Source organism: Neovison vison, chromosome 1 (assembly GCF_020171115.1).
Source record: "Neovison vison isolate M4711 chromosome 1, ASM_NN_V1, whole genome shotgun sequence".
NCBI lineage: Eukaryota > Metazoa > Chordata > Mammalia > Carnivora > Mustelidae > Neogale > Neogale vison.
The window spans coordinates 218,758,428-218,783,821 of record NC_058091.1 but is presented as its reverse complement, the minus strand read 5'-3'; the positions used below and the strand labels follow the sequence as shown (position 1 = coordinate 218,783,821).

At 41.8% G+C, this 25,394-nt stretch overlaps 1 protein-coding gene across 1 annotated transcript in view; it reads left to right on the top strand.

Moving 5' to 3' along the window:
• MCCC2 (methylcrotonyl-CoA carboxylase subunit 2) overlaps positions 1-25,394 on the top strand; it is a 71,171-nt gene that overhangs the window by 22,303 nt on the left and 23,474 nt on the right. Inside the window, exons 5-8 of the mRNA XM_044267505.1 lie at positions 2,907-3,034; positions 4,983-5,095; positions 17,646-17,759; positions 23,973-24,037. Of these exons, the coding sequence (XP_044123440.1) occupies positions 2,907-3,034; positions 4,983-5,095; positions 17,646-17,759; positions 23,973-24,037 (420 nt within the window). The remainder of the gene's footprint in view (positions 1-2,906; positions 3,035-4,982; positions 5,096-17,645; positions 17,760-23,972; positions 24,038-25,394) is intronic.

Sequence of the window (25,394 nt, the reverse complement as noted above, 5' to 3'; positions counted from 1 at the left end):
AAGGTCTGTTCTGGCAACGCGGAATCTCTTCAGAGCCAGAGCCATTCGCTAAGTCACTAAAAACGTTTATACCCTTATTACTCCTCTGTATATATATATATATTTTAAAGATTTCTTTTATTTATTTTATTTGACAGGCAGAGATCACAAGTAGGCAGAGAGGCAGAGGCAGGCAGAGAGAGAGAGGAGGAAGCAGACTCCCTGCTGAGCAGAGAGCCTGATGCAGGGCTCCATCCCAGGACCCTGGAATCATGACCTGAGCCGAAGGCAGAGGCTTTAACCCACTGAGCCACCCAGGCGCCCCAACTCCTCTGTATATTTTTGAGTCATGCTGGGTATATTGATAAGAGGCCCCAAGAAATTTAATGAGAAAATTTATTGTATGGAATTTATAAACCAGCTTAGAAGCAAGGACTCCTTGCCTGAAGTGTAACTGGCTAAACAGTAATGAAGCTGCAGGGTTTCTTTCTAGCAAACTCATGTTTTTTCACCATGGGCTATAGGGTATGGTCCCTGCCTGCTCTCCTCACCTTACCTTTGTACTTAACACTGTAGCCGTTCTGGTCTCACTGTTATGTGGATGCATTAAACTCAGTTTTGCTTCAGGGCCTGTATTCAAGCCATTTGCTGGCTTTACCACTTGTTGGGTCTTACCCTCGGGCTAGTTACTTAACTGTGCCTGTTTCCCCATCTGTAAAATGGAACACCTCCTGTATCTAAAGCCTTAAAAGAACAACAAGTACATTGTAAGTGCCATGTTAGTATGGTCTGTTACTATTATTTTTATCATCCCTTGACCATTGTATCTTGACCTAGCACCATCACAATTACTGTTTTTAATTATATATTTTACCTTGTCTTATTATGTGTTGTTCTATAGTGCTAATAATACCATAATAATTATATATTGTATTACTGTAATACTGTGATTTGTAAGATAGATAGATTTGGTCTATCTACATGATCGTTTATGTGAGCAGAATTTATTTCTCATATATATTTGGTCTTTGTCCACAATTCCTGGTTCAAAAGCTCCCCAAACCCTTGGAAGTGTTGAGAATGGTCATGGTATCTTTTGTTATATCAGCGAACTCCCAACCAAGGCCATGGCTGGTTGTTAGGAGAACTGACCATGCGATTAGAGGGTTGGAACTTTTCTGTTCTACCTACTTCCCCAGTCCCCACCTATGGGGAGGGGAGAGGAGCTGGAGGCTGAATCAGACGGAGGCCACTGAATTAGTCAGTCGTGGCTATGCAGTGAAGCCTATATAAAACCCGAGAGGACTGGGTTCTGAGAGCTTCCTGGTTGGTGGACGTGTGGGGATGTGGGCAGAGTGGTGCACCTGGAGCTCCTATGGGGTGAGCCTTGGGGTCCAAGCCCATTCTTGAGCCACAGTGTGGACTCTCAGTAGAATGGCCTGCTTCCTGTGTACACCTTTGAAGATAGGCTTTGGGGTCAGTCCCACTTGGACCACATGGGTTAGGTAAGAGGCATTTTCTGAAAGAAAGTTGAATTCCATTGCCAAAATGATAGATTCTAGGTAGGCAGAACTAATAGATATACAATGCAGTCTTTCTGTGGACTAATTTTATTTTTCATTCTGTAACATGTCTTTGACCTTTTAATAGGCAAGTGGCTCTGTCTCTTGTGGAAGGTCACATTTCTAGCAAGCAGCAGAGCCAGAATTTCACCATAGCTTTTCTGACTCCATAGCCCCTTTCCAGTATTTGAGCTTCTTTTTTTCTTTTCTTTCTTTCTTTTTTTTTTTTTTTTAAAGATTTTATTTATTTGAGATAGAGCACGTGCAAGAGAGAGCACAAGCAGAGCAGAGGGGCAGAGGGAAAGGGTGAAGAAGACTCCTTGCTGAGTAGGGAGCCCAATGAGGGACTTGATCCTAGGACCCTGGGATCATGACCTGAGCTGAAGGCAGATGCTTAACTGACTGAGGCATCCAGATGCCCCCAGTTTCAGAGCTTTGTAAGCTTTTCTAGGGCAGTACCCGCAGGGCAGGGGAGGACGAATAGTCTCTGGTGATGTGAGATCATAGCCCCAATAACCTGCCATAAACTGAAATTCCTTTGAAGTCTGATTTGTTCACTAAAGTCATGAAAAATTGGCATTCCACTCTAAAATGCTACCTGTAATGTGGAAAAGTGCTTCCTAGCCATAAAATGGATGCTGTAAGGAGATAAGCCCCTTTTTCTTGTGAGCAATGCTGGCCACATCCCTTAATGCGAGCAGCCCAGACTACCTGGAGCCGCTGTTCTGAGGCTCTTCCCTACTTTATTTTCAAGAGGGACTTAGTGGCTTACTTTTTAGAATTATAAGGAATATAAAGTGAGATTTTTAAAAATATCATAAATCGGGGTGCCTGGCTGGCTCAGTTGATGGAGCAGTAGGACTCTTGGTCTTGGGGTTATAAGTTCGAGCCCCACGTTGGGTGTAGAGAGTAATTAAAAGTAAAATCTTAAAATCTAATAATATCATAAACATAAAGAAGATTAGATTTGGTAAAGAGCACACTGTTGTTCAGTCAAGTGTCAAATCAGCCCCCAGCCTTCAGGATGAGGCAGTGGGGCTTGATCCCAGGACCCTGAGATCATGACCTGAGCCAGAGGCAGACGCTTAACTGACTGAGCCATCCAGGCGCCCCCAAGACTGAGGACTCTTTAAAAATTAAGTATGAGTTTGTAAAGATGTTCATAGTGATCATTTTATATTATATAAGTGAGTATGTGAATTGTGATTAACACTTGTTTTGAGATTGTCTACTAATGCCTGTCATTGGTGAAATGTACTAGAAGTTAAAGGTTGTATTGGAGTGTCTTGTAATGAGACGTAATTGGCCTTTGAACTTTGAAGAAGTCTCTCATACTCTCTTTATAATGACATTTCTGCCTTTCAGAGTGGAATGCATTATTGTTGCCAATGATGCCACCATCAAAGGAGGTACCTACTACCCAGTGACTGTGAAGAAACATTTACGGGCGCAGGAAATTGCAATGCAAAACAGACTCCCCTGCATCTACTTGGGCAAGTCACGAGAATCTTAAAAAGAACTATTTTTAGCTGGTAAAATACAATACTGTTTAGAAGGCTGTATATGACATTATCAATGGGTTTTTTAAAAACTGTTGTTAGTTTTTCCTATAATTACAAAAGAAATACACGTTCTTTGCTAAAAACTCTGGAAGAAAAAGTAAAAACTACCTATATAATATCCCTGGAGAGTAACTACCTCTGATAGTGTTTTCATGTATGCCAGTTTTTTTCTCTACATGGGTGTGGATTTTTTCCTTCTGTGTATTTTCTTTTTGTCTGGACCTACTGAGTTCAAACTATGAAACAATAATAGCTGATATTTATGGATCTCTTGAGTGCTAAGTACTTTGTTAAATACTTGAATAATTCCAACAAATGCCATTTAAAGAAATTTAATTCTTTTTTTTTTTTTTTTTAAAGATCTTATTTATTTGACAGAGAGAGATCAGAAGTAGGCAGAGCAGCAGGCAGAGAGAGAGAGAGAGGGAGAAGCAGGCTCCCCGCCGAGCAGAGAGCTCGACTCGGGGCTCGATCGCAGGACCCTGAGATCATGACCTGAGCCGAAGGCAGAGGCTTAACCCACTGAGCCACCCAGGCGCCCTAAAGAAATTTAATTCTTTATGAAAGTATATTTATATTTGAAATTAAAGTAATGCTTAAATCTAAGTGTACTTCAAAAGGAACATAAAAGCAAGGCAGTTTAAAATTGGCGCTGCCTTGAGACACTGGGTGGCTCAGTGGTAACTCAAGGTAAGTGGTAACCCAAAGGTAAGCCTCTGCCTTTGGCTCAGGTCATGATCTCAGGGTCCTGGGATCAAGCCGCACATTGGGCTCTCTGCTCAGCGGGGAGTCTGCTTCTCCCTCTTTCTCTCTGCCTGCTGCTCTGCTGGCTTGTGATCTCTCTATCTCTGTCAAATAAATAAATAAAGTCTTTAAAAAAAAAATTGGCACTGCCTGGATATTGGTTTAGTTTGGTGAAATGACACCATACATATATTACTGGTGCAGTATTTAAACAGGTACTGATGTAGAGATTTTTTTTTTCTGCAAAAGTGAATTTACCTGTTTGACTCACAATGTGAACTTTTTTCACACATGTAGAAAATAGCCAGTGGGGCCCTACTGCTGCTTACAGGTGCTGTGCCAAACACCATAGGGGATGGAGTGAAGAGTATGATGTTTTTCCTGTCCTGGGCAAGCTTGAATGAATTGGAGACTGGATGTTATGTATTAAAGAACAATGAAGGACTTAATGGATGTAGGCAAGAGCAGTAGGCATGGGACTAGCTGAATTTTCATAACACTGTTTAGTGCACTCACACTGTGCTGAACTGAGTACTTTACATACCTTCTTTCATGTCATCCCAGGAACAGCTTCCTGGGAGAACTACTGTTGTCCCCTGCATTTCATAGGTGAGAAAGGCGAGGCATAGAAGGCTAGGAAGCACAGCAGTCATCACAGAGCTCTGAAGTCAGCAAGCTTTCTTCCGAATTCAGTGGATGTTCGTAGCCCTCACTCCCCTCTGCATTAAAAACAGTCCCCGAGGCAGTCATCTGTGATGAATTGTCACATGAATTCTGTAGATGGTTTTGTATTGATTTAAAAAGGGGGAAAGACATTTTTTTTTTTTTTTAAGCTGAACTGATTAAGAATTTATGGTGTTTCTGGGGCTTTAGCTTGTCTTCAAAAGAGAGAATGTCCTAAACATTTCAAGTGGAATTTCGCACGGGAAGGAGCTCCTAATGGATCTGAGGAAAACAGTGAATTTTTTGACTGTGTTGGGGGACTCGAAAAAGATGCTGTAGAATAGTTTAGAACGGTAGGGCAAGTTTTTTGTGAATGTGATTAAGAACTGTTTCACTGATAACAAGTCTCTCTGTGTGCAGGCTATTTTGTTCATTCAAGTGTACTTACTTCTGTTAATTCCCTTGTCTTCAGTTGATTCAGGAGGAGCAAACTTACCTCGACAAGCAGAATTATTTCCAGATCGAGATCACTTTGGCCGTATTTTTTATAACCAGGCGATTATGTCTTCTCAAAATATTGCGCAGGTAATTTCTCATTAATGAAATGTACTGCTTTTCGTTCCAAATGCCATTGCTAACTAGGTGCTCTGAGATGACTTTAAACAGAACTTAATATAGAATTTAGGTTTTTCCCCCCACAGAAAGTGCCTTAAAACTATCTGTAGTTAGATTATTCTCTTCATTATGGGCATAGTTTTATATTGTCATAAAGGCTGTTCTCCAAAGAAAGAGTTTTTTAAAAGAAAGGGCACTGAGTAATTGCTTTTTTAGGACTATGTTCTGAGGCACTTTGGTGTCTATATGAGGAGACGGGTGCAAGGGAGATTGTTGTAGCATCGACATAGCAGAAGTTAACAAACAACCTAAGTGGCCATTATTGGGAGATGAATAATACAATTTTAGCTATTAAAATGAGCTAGAATTGCATGCATCAACATAAAGAAGTCTCAGAAAATAAGTTGGGGCACCTGGGTGGCTCAGTGGGTTAAAGTCTCTGCCTTCGGCTCAGGTCATGGTCCCAGGGTCCTGGGATCGAGGCCCGCATCGGGCTCTCTGCTCGGCGGGGAGCCTGCTTCCTCCTCTCTCTCTCTCTGCCTGCCTCTCTGCCTACTTGTGATCTCTCTCTCTGTCAAATAAATAAATAAAATCTTTAAAAAAAAAAAAGGAAAAGAAAAGAAGTTGAGTAAAAGTAATAGTAGAATAAACCCATAGTCACTTGCTTTGTTTGTAAATATTAAATACATCAGTCTATTACTTTTGTCTTAAACAGGTAAATGGGAATAATATACTCAGCTTTAGAACAGTGATTACCTTCGAGGTGGGAGGTGGGAGGAAGAGGTCAGGTAGGAGGCTTCACTGTACCTGAAATGTTTTATTTCTTTAAAAAAAAAAATCTGAGTGCATTTGGCCAAATGTCAGGATTTCTTAAGACCGGGTGTTAAGATATTTATTTTTTATTATTTTGTAATCTTTTTTTTAGCATGTTTGAAATATTTCATAATACTGATGCTTCTCCTTCGTTTATGTTTTGTTACTGGATTTCTTAAGTTTGTAGTGTTTTTGGTAATATTCTAATGAAATAGCCTTCACTTGCAATTATTGTATCGATACAGTTATTACTTATTGTATATCTTATGGTTATGTAGTGACTTTGCCCATTTATGCTTTATTTCTCTAAATAGAAACTTCAGCTTTGCTCACTTTTGCACAGAGGTCCTTTCTTGGCGTGGTATGAAGTTCTTACTGTGATCTTTTGTTTTATGGGGGAAACCAGTCCATTTAATGTGGTATTAATTTGTGGTATAATTTGTATAGTTGTACTAACCTTGTATTAGGTTCCAAGGGCTGTTGTGACAAATTACCACACACAGGGTGGGGGGGTAGGCTGAACATAACAGAAATTTCTTCTCTCAAGTTCCAGAGGCTAGAAGTCTGAAATCGAGGTGGGAACCAGGCCAGGCTCTCTCAGAAGGCTTTAAGGCAGACTCTGTTCCTTGCCCTTGCTGGCTTCTCCTGGTTCCAGGTGCTCCTTTGGCTCATGGCTCTGTGACTCTGATCTCTACCTTGTTTTCCTTCTGTCCTGTGTGTCTGTGTCTTCTCTTCTCTCTCTCACAAGGATACTTGTCATTGGATTTTGGGCCTGCCCATATAATCCAGAATGATCCCTCTTTTTTTTAAATTTCCCCCCTTTTTTTTTTCCCCCCTCATTTTATGTATGGCCTTTTTTTAAAAAAAAATTTTTATTTTTAAATTTTTAAATAAACATGTAATGTGTTTTTATCCCCAGGGGTACAGGTATGTGACTTTGCAGGTTTACACATTTCACAGCATCCAGAATGATACTATCTGACGATCCTTACCTTTATGACATCTGCAGAGACTCCTTTTCCAAATAAGGTCCTAATCAAAGGTTCTAGGGATTCAGGTATGGGCATATTTTTGGGGGGGCATTATTTAGCCCTTTATAGACCTGTCATCTTGCATGCTTGTTCTTTGCCCTTCCTGTTCACATAGTTTTTAATAGTCAACATGTAACAAATACTGATGGAGGACCTTCTGTAAACCAAACACTATGTTGGTAAATAAAACCAGGTAGAGGCTCTGGCCCCATGGAACCTAAAGCTTAAAGTGCTTTGAAAAACAGGTCTTTGAAAAACTGAAAGTGTCCATATTTTTGAATAAGCAGTATGTGCCTATGATTAAAAAAAAGTCTAAAATGTGGAAAGGGCATTAGAATGCTTTCCCTTTTCCTATTTTATTTTTGTCTTTTAAAAGTTCAACATCAATATTTCCTAACGAAGCCACTTCTCTTAGCATATCTTTTTTCTCTTTCACTCCAGTAGGAAGTTTAGGGGGAAGGGTGTACCTCCCTCTATTCTTATGATCCTCTGGGAATTGGAGAAAAATTCTAGCTGCTACCAGTTTCTGTAGCGCTTACTCTGATCTTTTCCCCAGTAAGTGAACTCCAAACGCCATGTCTGCACTGAAGCTGTTGCTTCATGCTTCCCTGGAGAAATCAGACTGTGTGTGAGCACTGTTGTACTGAACACACTGCGACTCACCTTCTTTTAGCCCACAGACAACTGTCCCTCTTCACTTCCAAAGCTAAACTTAGCATTTATAATCCTCACGCCAACCCCTCCTTTGAAACTCTTCATCTATCCCTTTTTTTCCTCTCATGTTAATATATATATATATTTTTAATATTTTATTTATTTATTTGACAGAGATCACAAGTAGCAGAGAGGCAGGCGGAGAGGGAGGAGGAAGCAGGCTCCCTGCTGAGCAGAGAGCCCGATGCGGGGCTCGATCCCAGGACCCTGGGATCATGACCCAAGCCGAAAGCAGAGGCTTTAACCCACTGAGCCACCCAGGTGCCCCTCATGTTAATATTTTTTAACCACTTTCTTTTTTCTCACAGCCAATAACCATGTTGACTTCTGTTTTTCTTTTTCTTTTTCTTTTTTTTTACCCTTGGCATTGCTATCACATTTTGAAATTCTTTTTTTTTTCCAATTTATTTATTTTCAGAAAAACAGTATTCATTATTTTTTCACCACACCCAGTGCTCCATGCAAGCTGTGCCCTCTATAATACCCACCACCTGGTACCCCAACCTCCCACCCCCCCGCCACTTCAAACCCCTCAGATTGTTTTTCAGAGTCCATAGTCTCTCATGGTTCACCTCCCCTTCCAATTAAATTTTTTATCTTTTTAAAGATTTTATTTATTTATTTTGACAGAGAGCGAGAAGGAGAGCACAGGCCAGGGGAGCAGCATAGGGAGAGGGAGAAGCAGGACCCTTGCTGAGCAGGGAGCCTGATGTGGGGCTCAATCCCAGGACCCCGGGATCATGACCTGAGCTGAAAGCAGGCGCTTAACTGACTGAGCATCCCAGGCATCTGACTTCTGTTTTTAAAGGAAAAAGAAAAAGTACCAAAAACAATGGCAAAAGAAAAGGACCTTTTCTAGCTTCTCCTGTTCCCTGAAGCTTCTCTCCTTCCCCGAATCAGCAAACTCTTTAAGAACTGGCCCAGGGGGCACCTGGGTGGCTCAGTGGGTTAAGCCGCTGCCTTCGGCTCAGGTCATGATCTCAGGTCCTGGGATCGAGTCCCAAGTCGGGCTCTCTGCTCGGCAGGGAGCCTGCTTCCTCCTCTCTCTCTCTCTCTGCCTGCCTCTATGCCTACTTGTGATCTCTCTCTGTCAAATAAATAAATAAAATCTTTAAAAAAAAAAAAGAACTGGCCCAGGGCCTCTGTTCCTGACTGCTCAGTCTCCATAAAACCCACTGTCCTTGGAGTTTCTGCTAGCCTCCTACAGACCAGATTCCCACTCCGTACAACCCCTTAGTCTTGTCATTTGTTCCCTTCCCTGAAATCCTCCTTAGGCTTCCTGCCTCTGGCTTTTCCATATTCCCCCACTCTCTCCATGTAATCCTCCTGACCCCATCCTGGAACTTGTCCTTAATGGTTGCACAAACCTTCATAATATACTTTCATCTCCATGATCTTTCCCGACCTCCCACTGCACCCCTACTTACCCTTGGGCATTTCCGCCATCTATGTGGATTTCCAGTTAGTACTTACAGGCTCAAACTAGACTTTGAGCACGATCGCTTTTTTACTGACCTGTTTTTTACTGTTCTGTTTGCTCTTGTCTTCTCCCTAGGATTCAGACTGTGATGTCATCCTGTCTCTTCTCTGCTTTTCCCCTTACCTAATCATTTCAGGTTTAAAATGTAGATCTTACATATATTTTGTGTGTGTGTGTGTGTGTGTGTGTGTGTGTATGATTTATATATATATATATATCTTCCTCATTTTTATATCCCCAGGATAACCTGGGTGATACGTGTCTGAGTTGATCCTGTGGTGACACATCAGCATGACTCTGGCCTCCTGCATGCTTGCTGATGTGGCTGTGGCCATAGCTCATGTGGCCCCAGCTCACGTGGCCCCAGAGTCTCTGGGTCTTCCTCAGTCTGCATGTCGACAGCCCAGATGAAAGAGGGAGGCCTGTTACATGTGCATTTTGATAGTAGAGCACTAGCTTCCTTACTTACTCAGTTCCTGCTTTCCTCCCCAACTTTGGTTTTTAATGTTATTAACCTTGCCTACTGTAAATCCACTTACCCACTTATTTCTAAGTTGTACGTTGGACAATCATATCTCTGTTATCTCCCGTATCTTTGTAGTGGTGAAGATGTGGACAGCTTCCTACAGACCTAGAAGGTTGAAAATGTTTATTATTGCTCTCAGGTTACAGGAAATACCTGCCTCAGTACTCTCTTGTTTCCTCTTTCCTTTCTCTCTGGTATGCTTTAGGACCTGTTTTTTGTTTTTGACATTCAAAGACTTTTTATACTGGTGACCTGTCGTCTTGCTTAGCGTCTCATGCCCTAAGGATAACTTGCCCGGGCTTTCTGCAATCCATGCCCAGTGTCTTGATGATCTTGGGAACACGCTTCTTTTATTTTCCGGGTAGTGGCTCCCTGTTGCTGGGTTTTAAAGTGGGAGACTTCTAATTCTCTTCAGAGTTGGGACCTTTGTCTTCTTCAGGGCTCACATACCATTAATTTTTAAAATTGAGGTGGCCTCGTCTGGGTGGCTCTTTGCTCTGCTCTGTCACCTCTCACCCTGCTTGAGTGGGACCCTTCGGTGCGTCAGGAGTAGAGTGTTTCTGCCGTGACTAGCAGTGCATTTCTTCTGAAGTAGGCATATTCATCCAGCCTTGTGCCGGGTTAGTGCCTTGGGACTTTCCCTTGAGTTTTCTTTGCACCTCTGCCTGTTTGTTCTTCTTTTCGGAGAGGCTCTTAAAATTCTTTCAGGGGTCCTTGCTTTCTTCTCTCCTTCCCTCCTTCCCTCACCTCCTCCCTCTTGGTTTAGCTCATGATTTTTGAAACTTATTTTCTTTGCTTCAGATCATGATAATTGTTAGGAAGGGCTTAGTTAGGACAGGTTCTGTATAACACTATGTTTTTTTTAAAAAAAGATTTATTTATTTATTTTAGAGAGAGTGTGCCAGGGGCGGGAGGGAGAGGGAGTGAGAGAAACTCAAGCCCTCTGCTGAGCACAGAGCTCAAAAGAGGGCTCAGTTTCACCACCCTGAGATTATACGTAGGCTGACATCAAGAGTTGGACACGCAAGTGACTGTGCCACTGAGGCATCCCTATTTTGGGGGGGGGGAGACAAAGATAGTGGTTTTATTAAAGCACGGGGACAGGACCCATGGGTAGGAAGAGCTGCTCATTATTTTTAAATACATTTCAACCTGTCCATGAAGTCAGATAAGGCCTAGGGGAGACGGAAGCACTCTGATGGCTTTGAGGCTGATGAAAAGATTGAAAAAGAAACAGGACATTCTGGGCAAGGTGGACTTTTTGTTTTCTGTGCACATTTCAGCCTATTCAACACAGATAAGCATGAGTGCTCCAGAATCAGTAGTGTGAACAGTCAGTATAATTGGGGACGTTCTTAAGTTTTGGACAGCTATTGAATTGATGTGAGTATTTTGTGGCTTTTTTTTTTTTTTTAACGGAAGCTCTGTAGGTAGAGGAAGGAACCAATTTTGTTCCTTATGTGATAGACAGTATTTTCTTTCCAGGTTTGCTTTTTTTTTTTTTTTTAAGATTTTATTTATTTATTTGAGAGAGAGAGAGAAAGAGAGCATGAGTGGGGGGAGGGGAAGGGGGAAAGGGAGAAGCAGTTTCTCTGTTGAGTACATATCCTGAAGTGGGGTTCAGTCCCAGGATCTTGAGATCATGACCTGAGCCAAAGGCAGATGCTTAACTGACTGAGCCATCCAGGCGCTCCTAAAAACATACTATATAAAACTTTTTTTTTTCTATTTTTATTTATTATTATTTTTTTTTCCCCAATTTATTTATTTTCAGAAAAACAGTATTCATTATTTTTTCACCACACCCAGTGCTCCATGCAAGCTGTGCCCTCTATAATACCCACCACCTGGTACCCCAACCTCCCACCTCCCCGCCACTTCAAACCCCTCAGACTGTTTTTCAGAGTCCATAGTCTCTCATGGTTCACCTCCCCTTCCAATTTACCCAAATTCCCTACTACTCTCTAACGGCCCTTGTCCTCCATGCTATTGGTTATGCTCCACAAATGAGTGAAACCATATGATAATTGACTCTCTCTGCTTGACTGATTTCACTCAGCATAATCTCTTCCAGTCCCGTCCATGTTGCTACAAAAGTTGGATATTCGTCCTTTCTGATGGAGGCATAATACTCCATAGTGTATATGGACCACATCTTCCTTATCCATTTGTCCGTTGAAGGGCATCTTGGTTCTTTCCATAGTTTGGCGACTGTGGCCATTGCTGCTATAAACATTGGGGTACAGATGGCCCTTCTTTTCACGACATCTGTATCTTTGGGGTAAATACCCAGGAGTGCAATTGCAGGGTCGTAGGGAAGCTCTATTTTTAATTTCTTGAGGAATCTCCACACTGTTCTCCAAAGAGGCTGCACCAACTTGCATTCCCACCAACAGTGTAAGAGGGTTCCCCTTTCTCCACATCCTCTCCAACACAAATCATCGAAGCAGAAACTCAACAAAGAAACAAGAGCATTGAATGACACATTGGACCAGATGGACCTCATAGATATATACAGAACATTCCACCCTAAAACAGCAGAATACTCATTCTTCTCAAGTGCACACGGAACCTTCTCCAGAATAGACCACATACTGGGTCACAAATCAGGACTCAGCCGATACCAAAAGACTGAGATTATTCCCTGCATATTCACAGATCACAATGCTTTGTTTTTTTTTTTTAAGATTTTATTTTTGTGACTGAGAGAGAGAGCACAAGCAGGGGCCAGTAGCAGGCAAAGAGTGAATCAGGCTCCCTGCTGAGCAGGAAGCTCAAAGCTGGGCTCCATCCCAGGATTCTGGGATCATGACCCAAGCTGAAGGCAGATACTTAACTGACTGAGCCACTCAGGTGCCCATACTATACAAATGTTTTTAAAGATTTTATTTATTTACTTGAGAGAGCAAACAAGTGAGAGAGAGAAAATAAGCAGGGAACAGGGGAAGAGAAGCAGAGGGAGTGGGAGAGGAAAAAGCAGACACCCTGCTGGGCCTGGAGCCCCATGTGGGGTTTGATCCCAGGACCCCAGGATCATGACCTGAGCTTAACCGACTGAGCCACCCAGGTGCCCCAAAACATTAGCTATATTTTCAATGGCTTTTCCATCAAGCAACTGAACCCCCCCCTTCAAGTTATATTACATTTATCACAGTGTGCCTTTGAACTGGATGGTCTTGTGCAATTTTTCAGTGGAAGCATGGAGGTCTAGAGTTCACACAGCTTTTCAGAATTAGGTGTAAAACCTCTTGACTCTCTCTCAGAAGCCCTTTCTGTAGGGCAGGCTGCTGACCTACAATATGTAATTTGGTTTTGGTGCAATGAAAACCAGTCTTTATTTGTTTAGGCAGGACCTGGAGGGTAATAAATTTCATCTAAAGTTTTGCAGTCTCTTACCTCTTTTTTGAAGCATTTCATTTCCTTGTCAGAATTTCTGCTTGTGCCTTCTGTGGCAGTCATGGCAAGCCGTGTAAGGGTCAGTTACATTTTCTTGGCTTTCTTGGGGCTTTCTTGCTTTTGATTCAAGTCTTGGATAAGCATGGATGTCCTCACCCTGATGAAATTTGGAAGTTTTGGGGTTCGTCAGCCGAGAAAGAATTCTGGAGACATTTTTGGTCTAAAAAGGTGGTTTTATTACAGCATGTGGAAGGACCTGTGGGCAGAAAGAGCTGCACTGGGATTATAAGGAGTACCTTATTATATACTTTTTGATGAGTGGGGTTTAGGATGATGTAGTTCTCTAAAGAATTGGGAAGCAAGGCTTTCCCAACCTTGAGGGCTAGCTGCTATCAAGGTAATGTTCCTTTTAGTCTTTAATAAATAAAAGCATTAAGGTACTAAGACAGCTATGAGTTCCTTGAAGAAGGTCATGCTCTGCCTATCTCAGGTTATCTCTCAGTGGGCGGCAAGCTGTGAGGAGATTGAATCTAAGCTCCATTTCTCTTGCCTTTGTTTCTCTCATCTGCCCTGTAAGAGGGATCTCCTGTTTGTCTGTGTCACAGGAAGCCCTCCTCCCGGGTGACTGGGTGGACTCAAGTCTCTCAGTGGAGTTCTTGGGAGTTCTCCTTTGTTCTGATGCGGATGACAGTCACTGTCCCATCTCTCCTGATTTGGTACCTGTATTGTGCCTCAATGCAAGCCAAATCTCTACCCTGAGTGTGTGCAGAACAGTTGCATCTTACTTACGTCCTTTTAATGTCCTCTTGGTAGAGAAAGCAGAATTTTCTCTCTGGGGTTCCATATCATTTGTCCAGCATGGCCCCAATGTAAGATCTTTTTTGTCCCATAGACGAATGCTTGCGGACATGGAAAGCTGTTGGAGGTCTTCTGCTGAGGAGTTCCTGTGCTTTGTGAGAAGGAGTAGACAGTGACAGGGCTCTTCTTGGGGCCCGTCACCCTGTTTCATGAGTGAGTGCCTGGCTTAGAATTACATGATGAGAAGAGGAGATTCTGTGACAGTGGTGATTCCACTACTCTCTGTTCTTTTGTTTCGTTTTCTATCCTGTTTCTATTTTATTTCATTTGTTAAATTTCATTTTCCTATTCTATTTCTATTTTCCTCTATTATCAGAATTTGCTTTAGAGATAGTGTTTAGTGTCTGTGAGACACTTGTGACTAGAATTGCCTATTTCTTCTTGATGAAAAACTTGAGAATTTTGAATCTTCGATCCTTAATAATCCCAGCTGTTTCTTAAATTTTATAACAGCTTTATTAAGAGAGAATTCCCATACCATTCAGTGTGCCCATTTAATATGTACTCTTCAGTGGCTTTTAGGATATTCCCAGAGTTCAGTCAACTTTGGAACATTTTCATTACTCCCAAAGGAAATGCCATTTCCAATGACAGTTTCTCCCCATTTCTCTCCAATCCCTCCCGCCCCTGGCAGCCACTCCTCTACTTTCTGGCTCTGTGGATTTGCCTAGGATACATTTCATTTGAAAGGGATCATATAATAAAGGGTTTCTTTCATGGAGCATGATGGTTTCAATGTTTACCCATGTCTTTTGGTTTTTCATTACCGTCTGGGATGGTCCAGAATTCTCTTCTTGGCTTATCTCCCATCTCTCGAATAGAGGAATGGTTTATAGACAGACAGGTTACAGACCAGCAACCACAGAGTACTCCTAACCAAAGAGTGTCCCAGGGTTTCAGAGATGCCTCCATTGCAGTTAATGAAGGTAGATGGCTTTTGACTCTGTATTAGTTGTCTAGCGCTATATAACAAATTCCCTCCACACTTGGTAGTTGAAAGCACCGTGTATTACCCTGCAGTGTCTGTGGTTCAGGGCTCAAAGCACAGCTGGGCTGGATCCCTCAGTGCTGCAGACCCCTCCAGGTTGGCTCTGCCCTGGCTGGCTCACGTGGCAGCGGCGGTGTGATTCATTTCTCTGCAGGCCCTGCTCGCTTCCTCTTGAGCTGTTGGCGAGAAGCATCTCAAGCTTCCTTCCCAAGTGGGCATCTGTAGAGAGCAAGTCTCCCCATGTTAGCTGGCTGCATCAGAGCGAACAAGCAAGTGGGCAGAAGAAGGGGGCTGGCGGGTGGGGGGGAGACGTGGTCTCTCAGAACTGGATCACAAGAGTGACACTTGGTATAATCTCTGTGTTAGAAGCATGTTACCAGATTATCCACACTCGAGGGGTATAGGATTATATAGGACGTGAATCCCAAGAGTATGGAGTCACTGGGGTCCACTTGCAGTTTGTGTGAGAGAAGTGGATTGTCGATTTCCTTGGTTTTGGGAAAAAACACATCTGAAAGTGCCCTTAGGAATATGGTAAAATTCCCTGGTGTAGATTCACTAATAATCTGTTCGCTATTCACTTGTGAAACTTTTCTACTAAAGCGGTAGATGTTTTCTCCCCTCTGAGATGGCATGATGGCATTCAGGTTCATTACCATCATTTTTGTCTTTCTGCCTTTTGACACCTGAATTCTTCTTTCTTTGTCCCCCACCCACCTCACCTCCCATCCTTGGTCTCCGAATATTTGCTGATCATTGCTGTTTTTTTCTTTTTCTTTCTTTTTTTTTTTTTTTAAGATTTTATTCATCCATTTGACAGACAGAGATCACAAGTAGGCAGAGAGGCAGGCAGAGAGAGAGGAGGAAGCAGGCTCTCTGCTGAGCAGAGGGCCCAATGTGGGGCTCAATCCCAGGACCCTGGGATCATGACCTGAGCTGAAGGCAGAGGCTTTAACCCACTGAGCGACCCAGGCGTTCCTGCTGTTTTTTTCTTTTGCTTTCAGTTTGCTGTCACAGAACCCTGCTAGGCCTGTTTCATTCTTTGGGTCTTACTTTTGAAATTTGTACCTTTTTAGATTATTACTTCACTGTGACTCTTCTCTACTTACTTGTCTTTTCTTACTTTTTTTTCCTGGAGGGGGGGTACTAAAATAGTTTGAGCTGTATCTGCTGTTCTTGTACTGAGAACAGGCTAGTAAATTGAAATCATCATCATGTCCTTTACTCCTCAAGCCTTAAAGAAAAAGCTCATAATATATTTCAAACATGCAGAAAGTACAGAGAATAATGCACTAATAATGGAACACTCATGCACCCTCCACTTGGATTTATGATTTTATTTATTTATTTAACAGACAGAGATCTGAAGTAGGCAGAGAAGCAGGCAGAGAGAGAGGGGGAAGCAGGCTCCCTGCTGAGCAGAGCACCCGATGTCAGGCTCCATCCCAGGCCCCTGAGACCATGACCTGAGCTGAAGGCAGAGGGTTTAACCCACTGAGCCATCCAGGCACCCCTGGATTTATAAAGTAGTAGCATTTCATTTGTTTTTCTCCCTCAGATTTTTAAAGAACTTATTTATTTATATTTCTTTTATCCATTCAAAATGTGGTGTTGATGGATGTGTTCATTATTTGCGTATCTTCACTATTGTGAACATGGTTATAGTGAGTGTTTCCTGTGCTCATTTTCTTGTGTGAGAGTTTTTCTAGCCATTTGAAAATAAACTTCCAAGTGACTGATAAGCAAAAACGATACATGATAAACACTTTGTAATATGTTGACAGTGAAATGTTACAGCCATTTTTAATAACATGTGAAATAGGGAAAAATACTTTTTGTGGTAGCCCATTTTGATGGGAAAATGTTACCTCTTGCTGCCTTGCATCTTTGGATTAATACTAGTGTAGCATTTTTATTTCAAAATGGGTATTTGTATGACTCTAAGAAAACTGATGGAATGTTGGAATCGGTAGCAAAAAGTGTTTTTGTGTGGTAATTTAAGAAAATCGCCATTATGTATTTTTCTTATTTTTCTCTGATATTACTTATTTCTACCTAGGGGGAATCCGCCAAACCCATATTCATTATTCTTTGTGTCTTACTAATTTCTGGGAAAGAGTCTTCTTAAAAAGCTTTGTTATGGAGCATTTCAAACACACACCTAAATGTTGAGAAAACAACACTGTGGGCTCTCAACATACACATCACCCTGGGTCCACAGAGCTGACTTGCTCTTGGAACACAATTTTCAGCTGTGATGCTAACGTTAGTTTTATATTTAGAACATACCGTATTCAGGGTAACACAAAATATTCACATGCATTTGGAGAATTATTTCAGCATTTCCATGAGGTAAGTGGTGGTTATTGAGAAGACTTATAAGTTTCAACACAGTGTTTCTGACCTGTGGGTGGATTGTGGAGTTTCTTCTCCCCATAAGTTGATCAGGCTGATGTTCTAAATGGCCAGTCTTCCCTCCAGCAGGGGGACTGTCCATAAATTTTGTAAAGATGTGACCTAATCCCTTCAAAAGGCTTTGATAGAAGTAGTTAAGGAACTATTCCAAACACTTAGAGGACCATTTTTAAAAGGACTTATAGGAACCAGCTAGTAAGAGCCTCTGGTACTGTGACAATTATGGGTCTGTAGATCCAGAGACTAAAGCCAACTGTTTGAACCTCACCTGTTGGGTTTCTTATATGCTTGGATTCCAGATAGCGGTGGTCATGGGCTCTTGTACGGCAGGTGGTGCTTATGTGCCTGCGATGGCTGATGAAAACATCATTGTACGCAAGCAGGGTACCATTTTCTTGGCAGGACCCCCACTGGTAAGAACATAGTCTTGACTGATTGAACTAAGATATACATAATATATGATTTACCATTCTAACCATTTTTAAAAAACTGTTCTAACCATTTTTTTTTTCAAAGCTTTGTTTATTTGTTTTAGAGGAAGAGAGAGCATAAGCTGAGGGAGAGAATCCTCAAGCAGACTCCCTGCTGGGGAGTGGGGCTCAGTCTTACCACCCTGAGATCGTGAGCTGAGCCAAAAGCAAGAGTCATGCTTGAGCCACTCAGGCATCCCCATTCTAACCATTTTTAAGAGCACAGTTCTGTGGCATTAAATGTATTCACATTGTGGTACAACCATCACAACCACCCATCTCCAGAACTTTCTCATCTGCTCCAGATGAAAATCTGTACCCATTAAACATTAACTCCCTATTGTCTCCAATCCCTACTGCTCCTGGCTACCACGATTCTACTTTTTCTATGAAGTTGACTACTGTAGCTACATTGTATAAGTGTAGTCATATGGTGTCTGTCCTTTTGTGATTGGTGTATTTCACTTAGGATGATGTCCTCAAGATTCAACGTGTTTCTGCATATGTCAGAACTTCCTTTTTAAGGCTGAATAATACTTTGTTGCATGTATCTGCCACATTTTGTTTATTAACTCATCCATTAATGGACTTTTGAGTTGCTTCCAATTTGGGGCTGTTACGGATATTGCTGCTGTGATATATATATATATATATAGATATATATATATAAATATGAGTATACACATATATCTGTTTGAGTCCCTGCTTTCACTTGTTTTGGGTATCTGCTCAGATGTAGAATTGCTGGATCATGTGATAATTATGTGTTTAAGAGTTTGAGAAACCACTTCATTTCTTTTTATTGCTGAATAATATTTCACTGTTTGGATAGGCAGCATGTTGTGTATCCATTGATCAGTTGAGAGTCACTCAGGTTGTTTCCAGCATTTGGATATGAGGAGTAATGCTTCTGTGCACCTTCCTGTCCAAGTTTTAAATGGATGTATTTCCCTTTATAAGGTTTATAGACCTGTGAGTACAGTTGCTAGGTTACCTGGAAACTCTAGGTTTCACATCTTGAGGAACTGCCAAACTGCCCACAGCGTATTTATTATACGTTCCTGACAGCTGTGTGCGAGGGGTCTGATATTTCCATTTCCTTGCAGACAGCTGTTGTTGTGTGTCTATGCGAAGACCGCTGTCCGAGTGGATGGTACCTCATTCAGATTGTGATTTGCATTTCCCTAATGGCTCATGTTGTTGAGCGCCTTTCATATGCTGGTTGGTCATTCGTATATCATCTTTGGAGAGCTACCTATTTACATCCTTTTGCACACTTTTTAAATTGGGCTTTTTGTCTTTATTTAGAGACTTCTTTATTTGTGAGACTTCTTTATGCGTTCTGGATACAAATATTTTCTTTCTATGATTGTCTTTAGCTTCTTTTTTTTTTTTTTTTTTAAGATTTTATTTATTTATTTGTCAGAGACAGAGGGAGTGAGCGCGAGCGAGCACAGGCAGACAGAGAGGCAGTCAGAGGCAGAGGGAGAAGCAGGCTCCTGCTGAGCAAGGAGCCCGATGTGGGACTCGATCCCAGAACCCTGGGATCATGACCTGAGCCAAAGGCAGCTGCTTAACCAACTGAGCCACCCAGGCATCCCTGTCTTTAGCTTCTTGATGGCATCTTCCTTTGAAGCATGAAAATGTTTAATTTTGGTAAAGTTCAGTTTTTGCATTTTTTTTTTCTTTGCTGTGCTTTTGGTGTCATATCTGTGAAGGCTTTGCCTATTGCAAGATCATGAAGATTTAATTCTAGGGTTTCTTTTAAGTTTTATAGTTTGAGCTCTTATTTACGAGTTCATAATCCATTTTGAGTTAGCTTGGGTAGGACTTAAGGAAGGAATCCAACATTGTTTGTATGTGATATGTAGTTGGCCTAGCATCATTTGTTGAATGGCTGATGAAATAAACTTCTGCTTATTTTTTCTTCTACATCAGTTGCATTCGTTTTTGACTCAGGGTCACTGGAAGTTGATGAACAAGGTGCTTGCACATAATATGTCAACTTCTGTGTTAAACAGGGTATATTATGCGTTTGTAAGCTTATATATGCATAAAGAAACTCTAAAAAGGTACAGTAAACATAGTTTTAATGCAGAGGAGATGAAATAGGGCAAGGGAGAGACCTTTGACTTGTGTGTTTGTGTGTCTGTGCTGAACATAAACATTTTGAGACCTTTGACATTCTGAGTCTTGTGAAAACATTACCTTTTCAAAAAGATTAAGTTAGAAAAAAAAGGAACAAGTTAGAGTAGCTGTGAGAGGTGCTCTACATTCCTAATCCTAGCAGTCGTTATGAATCACTGGTAGGATCAGCTTCGTAATTTCAGACCCCAGTGCAAAATGAACATATGAGACCCCTTGTTCAAAAAGGAGGAGCAAGTACTGTTAAAGGGACTAAAATATAAAATATAAAACATTTTATATAAAATATAAAAGATTGGTATGTTTAACTGCCTTGGTGTTTTTTATTTGCTGTTTAAGGACACGTTTCTTCAAGCATAGAATACTCCTCTCTCAGGCATCTGTGCTTCCAGTGGGCCCATCATTCAACTCCTGGTAGACATATGACCCCCCCCCAGGGGTATGCAGCCTGCATTCCAGGATGTGCTTGGTGTTCAGATGGGCGAGGTGCGAATAGCTATCCCTCAGCTCCCACCTCCACCACCACTGTGCACCTGCTAGAGAATACAGCTCAGCACCGCCAGCCCAGAGTGGTGAAGGTGCTGCTGTGTTCCACCCTGAGACACCAGGGGGTGCATGTCTGATACCTGGTCTTCCCTTTGCCCATGGCAGGCCGCACTGGGGACAGGTGTAATAGTCGCTAGGCAGGGATGGGGAGGAGGAGATGGGGCAGAGCCCAGGGCCTACGTACCAATTGACAGGGAAGCAGGGAGCCAAGAACCCTTTCCAGAAAGATGGTGGGAGATAGACCAGCCAAGAGCCAAGACCAGACCAGACAGAGCGGCCAACCCACATACCCCACTGTCCCATCAGAGTTCATTTATAGAACACATATTCAAAGATAAAAGTAGAATTTCAGTGGGGTAACCACTGAGCATTAAACTCCAAACACAGGGCCCTTCTGAGAGTGGGACCCAGTGCACCCTTACTGGGGAGCTCCCTGTGTTGCTGGACTAAGGAGTGGATTACTTATCCTGGGCCCTTCCCATCTCCTCCATGCTCAGCTCCAGTGATGTTCAATAATGCAGTCTTCACTTTGCTATGTGTGTGTCACAATCTGGGCCCAGACCTTCAAAGGGATGAAGAGAGGGTAGGTGAAAACCCAGGTATAATTACTATATCTAACAACAAACTATTTCATTATTTAGTGAAATCTAAGAATGTTATATAGGTGAGGAGAATGTCAAGAATACTATAAAACTATAATATACATACAGTGGAATATGATTCAACCATAAAAAAGAATGAAGTTCTGACACATGCTACAACATGGATGAAACTTGAGAACATTATGTCACAAAAGGAGAAATTTGACACAAAAGGAAAAATATTGAATAATTCTGCTTTTATGAAATATTTAGAATAAGCAAATTCCTAGAGACCTCAAGTAGATTCATGATTGCCAGGACCAAGAGGAAGGTAGAATGGGAAGTAACTGTAATGAGTATGGGCTTCCTTTGGGAGTGATGAAACTTCTGGAACTAGGTGGTTTTGATGGTTCCACAACTGTGAAAATACACTGAAAAACACTGAATTGTATTCTTTAAATGTGAATTTTATGATGTGTGAATTCTATCTCAAAGAGTAAGGCTAATGCTTCAGAAGTCTGTCAAAAAAATCATCTTTGATTTTGGAATAATAACATGAATTAATTAAAAAGAGTACGTTAAAAAGAGCTTATGCTTGCTTTGATGTGAAATACGTATATTTTGCAAATGATTGTGTTTATTTTTCATAAATTTTATTGAGGATCAGATAAGCCTGAAGAGCTGCCATTTTAAAATGTGATAAAAGTCTGAAGGTATTATTCAAAATGCCTGTGGTGCCAATTATTCTTTGACATATTTCTAGCTACAAGTGATACTTACCATTGGTAAATGAGAGGAGAATTCATTTAGAATTTCCCTTTGTCTAGTGATGTGTATAAACTTTCAGTAGTTTTGAGGTGTTTTTCCTTAAAGAATTTCGAGTAAACATAGGACTGAAATTTGAAAATGCCTTTTTTGGGACCGTGGGCAGCATCATTAATACCGAAATAACATTAGCTGTTTCCGAGAGAAGAGTTTTTCTGAAGGGTGCAGTTGGCAATGTCCAGTCATTGGTGAGGATTTTTACCTTGGACCTCAACAAGTCGGCAGTTCTCTGAGAGAACCGAACTCTCTTCTGTAGTCTACCACCGAAGGACAATGTTTATAGGTAAAAAAAAAAAAAGCAAGCCCCAGCAATCTCATCAGTTTGAGGGTTCTAAATTTTAACTCTTGTTTTACTCAAAATTGAAAAAAGATCCATGCATCATATGCAGTTGAGTTGCTACAGGTTTTAGAATGCTTGAAAAAAATGCCTAATAGTAAGACAAGTTTCTGAAGGAGCTTTTGTTCTTCTGTCTTCTGAACTTGATGTTTTGTAGAATGAGCTATTCTTAATTTTTATCGTCCTCGCACCTGTCACAGTATCAAACATGTTGTGGGTGTTCAGTAAATACTAACCCATGACGAATCCTTATTTTATCACTTGGTATTAGTCAGATCCCTGGAAATAAACAGAGTATTTCGGTTGTTTATTCCTTTTTACAACTTTAAATATCCAGGCACCTCTTATAATTAGTTATTGTCTGGGCTGAATGCTATTTTATACTGAATATTTTGGGAAGAAGAGAACCAAGAATTTAGTTCTGTGGGTGGAAAAATTGGAAGGGAAAATTTTAATTACTTTTCTCTGCGCAATAATATTTTGTTTAAGACAGAACTTCTGATGTAGTGAATAATGAGTCCTTTCTATGCTGCAGTTTAAGGAAATGTTCATTGTTCTAACACCAGCTTTTCCTATAAAAGAAAAAGAAATCAATCAACACAAAAAAGTAGGAATCAATTAGCAATTCCTAAGGGTCAGGTTGACATTTGGCACTAACTGATTTTTCTGTTTTCCTGTTAGAATGTCTCAGACTGTAGTTAAGTCATTCTTCATTTATTACTTCAGATTTCTTTCTTTTTGGTCATATTCTGCTGAGTCTTAGGTGTGGGTAATCCTAGAGACTTTTTTGGCCTTTTTAAAGGTATTGCATTTTTAAGAGTTTGTGATAGTTATTGCGGTTTTTCAGGATAGTTTTTCAGTTTTTTGAAAGGCCTTAATTCATTAAATTTCCTGAGTGTTCAAAGATGAATACATCACATTGGCTGCCATCAAGGCACTCACAGTATAGAGGGGACAAGAGAGACACATGCAGGCTACTGACATGCACAGTCTGCCGGGTGCCCTGTTGGAGGTGTGTGAGGGGTATTCTTGGACCACAGATGAGCAAAGCTTATTCTCTTATTGTTCTGGGGTGTTGCTAATGATGAAAAGGCCTGTGCAGGTCAGGGAAAGCCGCATAGAGCAGATGGAGTGTGCAGGAGAAGGAGGGATTCCCCAGGTGGGTGACAGAGAGCAGGGAGCCCAGGCAGTAGGAACAGCATATGCACAGACTCAAATGCTTTACCGCGCAGAAGGTGGGAGAAGGAGAGCAGGCTTTCTACCTCGATTCAGCTCAGGTTCCATCCCTTGCTCAGACACTGTGGGAGAATTCCTTAGTGGCTCTGGGTTCAGATTTTTCTCTGTAGACTAGAGACAGTTTTTTCTAGGTTTGTTGGGTGGGTGGAATAAGAAAACAACCTTGGGATGCCTAGGTGTCTCAGTTGGTTAAGTGTCCAACGCTTGATCTCAGCTCAGGTCTTAATCTCAGGGTCTTGAGTGTGAGCCCTGCATTAGGCTCCCTGCTGGGTGTGAAGTCTACTTCAAAAATGGGGGGGGGGAACCCAAAAGAAAAAGAGGGAAGGAGGAAGGTAGGAAGGAAGGAAGGAAGGTAGGAAGGAAAATCTTTAGCAGTGTGGAAGAAAGAGTGGTAGGCATAGTCAGGTTAGAAGACATGCATGTTAGGTTAGTGTTTTTATTTCCCTGATGGGCAAAACTCACCACCTGCTTTTTTCCTTGCCGTAGGTGAAAGCTGCCACTGGAGAGGAAGTGTCCGCTGAGGACCTTGGGGGTGCCGACCTGCATTGCAGGTGAGACAGAAGCCCTTGTTGCTTTCCAGGCTTCCAGGAATGAATGAATGACAGGCCTGTTGCTCTGTCGAAGAGAAAGTTTCATTATTTTTTTCGAAGAGTTAAATTTGCCAGATCCAACCACAGTTGATCTGTTCTTGAGCTGCTGTTTCAGGGTTCAATTCTTTGAACTACAGAGTTGAATTTCTAAGCTACAACACCAGCTTGTTCGTTATTTCTTCTTTTTCTTCTTCTTCTTCTTCTTTTTTTTTAAAGATTTTATTTATTTATTTATTTTGACAGACAGAGATCACAAGTAGGCAGAGAGGCAGGCAGAGAGAGGAGGAAGCAGGCTCCCTACTGAGCAGAGAGCCGGATGTGGGGCTCGATTCCAGGACCCTGGGATCATGACCTGAGCCAAAGGCAGAGGCTTAATCCACTGAGCCACCCAGGCACCCCTCGTTATTTCTTTTAATAGGAGGTTTCTCATTTCTTTAATAGGTATCTGTCCAGCATTTGTCATGTGGCAGACACTGTTATAGGTAGTCAAGATTATGAGATAGACTTTGTCTTTGACCTCAGGGAGCTTAACATTCTAGACAGGGAGGTAGGCGATAAGTAATTACTATGATATAATGATATAAATGTGTATGTGAGATAAGGCCTGTAAAGAAGTATAGGGAGAGCATATGGAAGGTTGATCCAACCCACTGGTGTGTAGATGTTGACTGTGCTTTTTGTGTTTTTGTTTAGAGATTTGATTTTATTGTTAGAGAACAAGAGTGGGGAGGGGCAGAGGGAGAGAGAGAGAATCCCAGGCAGGCTGCACGCTCAGCACAGGCCCCTTCTGAGAGTGGGACCCAGTGACATCCGCACAGAGCCTTAGGCAGGGCTCGATCTCACAACCCTGAGATCATGACCTGAGCCGAAATCAGGAAGTTGGATGTTTTACCGACTGAGCCATCCAGGCGCAGTTAAATGACACTGTTAAATTAATATTTGTTAAGTGGAGCACAGAGTGCTGGATGGTGAGCTGTGGTTCAGCAACAGACTGCAGGAGAAATTGAAATGGACAGGCTTATTACTCACAGAACCTGGAGGAAGTACACGGCGTGCCTCCAGGGACCAGGCCGGCAGCTCAAGGCAGAGCACACACAGAGGCGGAGCCTGAGCGCATTTTTTCTTAGAGTCTATGTTTGGAGCACTTGGGAGTTCAAGGGCTAAGGCTACTTTAGTCAATTCAGACCAAAAGATTGGCATTTTGTTCGGTTCTGCATTAGGTCTTACGCACATAAGGCGTCCAGGAAGGAACTGGGAGGAGGAAGGGCCTGTTGGTCACAAGGGTTGTTGGGGAAATCTGATCAAGACCTTGACGTGC